Source organism: Echinops telfairi, unplaced genomic scaffold (assembly GCF_000313985.2).
Source record: "Echinops telfairi isolate 266 unplaced genomic scaffold, ASM31398v2 ScPeMD7_37;HRSCAF=141, whole genome shotgun sequence".
Taxonomy (NCBI): domain Eukaryota; kingdom Metazoa; phylum Chordata; class Mammalia; order Afrosoricida; family Tenrecidae; genus Echinops; species Echinops telfairi.
In genome coordinates, this window is record NW_022103935.1 from 2043162 (window position 1) to 2045954 (window position 2793).

Genomic DNA, 2793 nt, shown 5'->3' on the forward strand with positions numbered 1-2793 from the left:
CTGGGCCCCAGCCTGGGTGGAACCCTGGGCCTGGCTGGTCCCCCTTCCTCACCTGGTTTGCCTTCCTAGACAGACAGCAGGGGGGTCAGGAGCAGCACCACAGGGCAGAAGGCTGGGTCTGGGGGCTAGTGGCTGGGCCTGGTCAGAGCGGCGGGCAGAGCCCTGGGCCTCGCAGTGTCTGTGAGCCATCACGGTGTCCCGCAGAGTGAAACTGACCGACAGCCCGCTACTCGGTTGCTGCTTGCTCCGTGGTAAGGGGCAGTTCCCAGGCCAAGTGGCAGAAGTCTGATTTGGATCACCAAAACAGACTCCTGGCCCCTCGATCAACTCTCAGGCAAGCTAGTCTGCAGACCCTGCGAATGAGAGGAGTGGGGGGGGCATCCCCTTGAGGGAGGACCCCTTTTCCTTGCCAAGCCGATGTGCCACCTGGGCACTGGCTGTGACCTAATGCTGGTCTGAGGAGACCCAACGTGTCCCTGTGGCCACCGGTCAGATTCAGAGCAGATGGCAGCCAGGCACCCAAGGGGGGCTGAGCCCAGTGGGTCCCCGCCCCGGCCAGTAGTAATCTCTCTGGTTCGGGAGCTCATGCTGGGAATCATCACCACAGCCCACCAAGCAGGCTCTCGCCCCGTGGTGTGGGGGTCACCTACGGGCCATCTGCTGGCAGAGCGAGGACACACACCCAACAGGAACGTCTCAGCGCCTGGCAGCCTCGCCCCCAGGATGTTGCCCTACATCACAGACCACGTGTCTGAGGCAGGGCCCCCGCAGTGCAGGCCCCAGGGCCTGGGACGGGCTCCCTCCCTGGGGGAAGTGGCAATGGGGCCTGCTGGGGCTCCAGGGAAGAGCGGGGCACCAACAGCTGAGGGGAGAGAGCCGACCTAGTTGGGGCTACTCTGGGTTTGGGACAGAGAAGTAATGTCGCTGACTTGGGCTGGGGGACCTCTGCTTGCTGGGGTGCAGAGCCCGACCATGGGTCCTCAGCCGAATCCGAGGGCTGAGACCAGTAAACCCACCTCCCAAGTTTCTGGATGGCTCCAAGGATCAGTCAGGGAGGAGAAGTGGGGCCGGCAGAGGGGGATTCCCCGAGCCCACCTCCTTACCTCAGTCCCAGGGGCCGATGCCTCCCCGCGCAGGAAGCCTGAGCCCTGAGATTAGAAGCCCCCGGGGGCCCTGTCACCAGGGCACTGGGGGGTGGAGCTGTGGCTACAGAGATAGCCAGGGGTGGGGGTAGGAAGCCGAGGGGCCTTGCGTCCATCCCAGGCTGGAGTGAACCTGCCTCCCTGTCTTCGCTTCCCTGGGAGCGGGGAGCCCCCAGGAGCCCAGGCACCCACCGAGCCTCCTCTCTCCCTGCAGTCTTCTGCGCGGGGGTCAGCCTGGCCGGGCTCCTAATTCTGGGGGCGATGTTCTGCATGGCAGCCACTGTGCGCGAGGCTAAGGGACGCATGGCCGCGGTGAGACCCTGTGCCCCCTGGGGCCCTGGGGCTGGGGGGCTGCGAATTGGATGGGGTGGGCGCCATCTTCTGTGTCCACATGGAAATGGGGCAGTTTCCACCCAGTGCTGTCCTCCCTGGGCATCGGTGGTCCCAAGGGGTGGCTGGGGGCTGGGGAACCAGTTGGTTTTACACCCCGTCCGGGACACAGCCCCCAAATGCCCAGAGCTTCCTCCACCCATCACCCCAAAGCAGCCTTGGCCCAGCGTTCCTGATCACCCCGCCCTCCTCCTCAGCTGCTCCAAGTCCCTGCACCCAGGTCCCAGAGGCCCCTCAACCCATAGCTGTATCCACCCCCTAACCTCTTCCCCACAGAGAAAGCAGCCCCCCAGCCAGCCCGAAGGCCAGCCCAGGGTCCTGCCAGCACCAGCAAACCCCCAAGGCCTCTTGGTCCCAACCCCTCTTTCTCTCCTGAACCCCCTCCCTGGCTTAGACCTCTGGGTCTCACACCATGGGGCCCATACTCCTGTCCTTGACCCCAGGTCAAGTCCAGCCTTCCCGTGGGCACCTCAGTCACCCTCTGCAGACCCTCCTCAGGAGCCCAGCTGTGGTCCATGGAGCCAGAGACCCCTGGGACTGAGGCTAGGCCCCACTGGGGGTCCCAGGGGCTGGGACCTCGCGACTCTGTCTTGGAATGGTCCCAGGGGTAGCTGCTGCTTCGAGCCAGCCCACCCAACGGAGCAGACCAAGGCCGCGCCAGCCAGGAGCAGGCTTCTGTTCTCCAGCAGGCATGGGAGGGCCCGGTGGGTCACAGTGCAGTGGGGTGGGGTGGGGGCAGGGGGGCGGAGAAGATGACAGGGCAGATGGGATGACCAGAGACAAGTGGCCAGCAGAGGACTCCGGGCCCATGCCCTGTGGGTGGGGGCGGGGGGCATGGGTGAAGAGGAGGTCGTGGGTGGGCAAACCCAGACCATCTGGGCGCGTGTGCAGTCCCCAGGGGGTACCAAGCCCGGTCTGTGGGCGAGGGATCCCGAGTCCCAGGCTGGCAGCAGGTCTTCCCAAGCTCCCTCACCCCGGCCCCCCTGCACCATGGTCTGTGGGGAGACTCAGGGGCTGGGCTGGGAGGCCGGAGGGGGTCTGCTGGACCTCCAGGTGGGTCCTGACCCTCAACCTGATGGCAGCCCCATACAGTCGGTGGATGCCTGTGTGTGTGTCTGTCTGTCTGCGTTTGTGACTGCTATCAGGTGTGGCTGGCTGGGTGTTGGCGTGGTTCATGTGTGTGCATGTGGGCACATGTGTCCATCTCTGTGCATGTCAGCACCTATGAGCGGGCAGCGGAAACATTTCCCCGACATGACTG

At 65.1% G+C, this 2793-nt stretch overlaps 1 protein-coding gene across 1 annotated transcript in view; it reads left to right on the forward strand.

Annotated features, from left to right (window-relative positions):
- Positions 1-2793, forward strand: part of TSPAN32 (tetraspanin 32) — a gene marked incomplete at its 3' end in the record, with an annotated part of 30885 nt that overhangs the window by 969 nt on the left and 27123 nt on the right. Inside the window, exon 3 of the mRNA XM_004717218.1 lies at positions 1357-1454. Within this exon, the coding sequence (XP_004717275.1) occupies positions 1357-1454 (98 nt within the window). The remainder of the gene's footprint in view (positions 1-1356; positions 1455-2793) is intronic.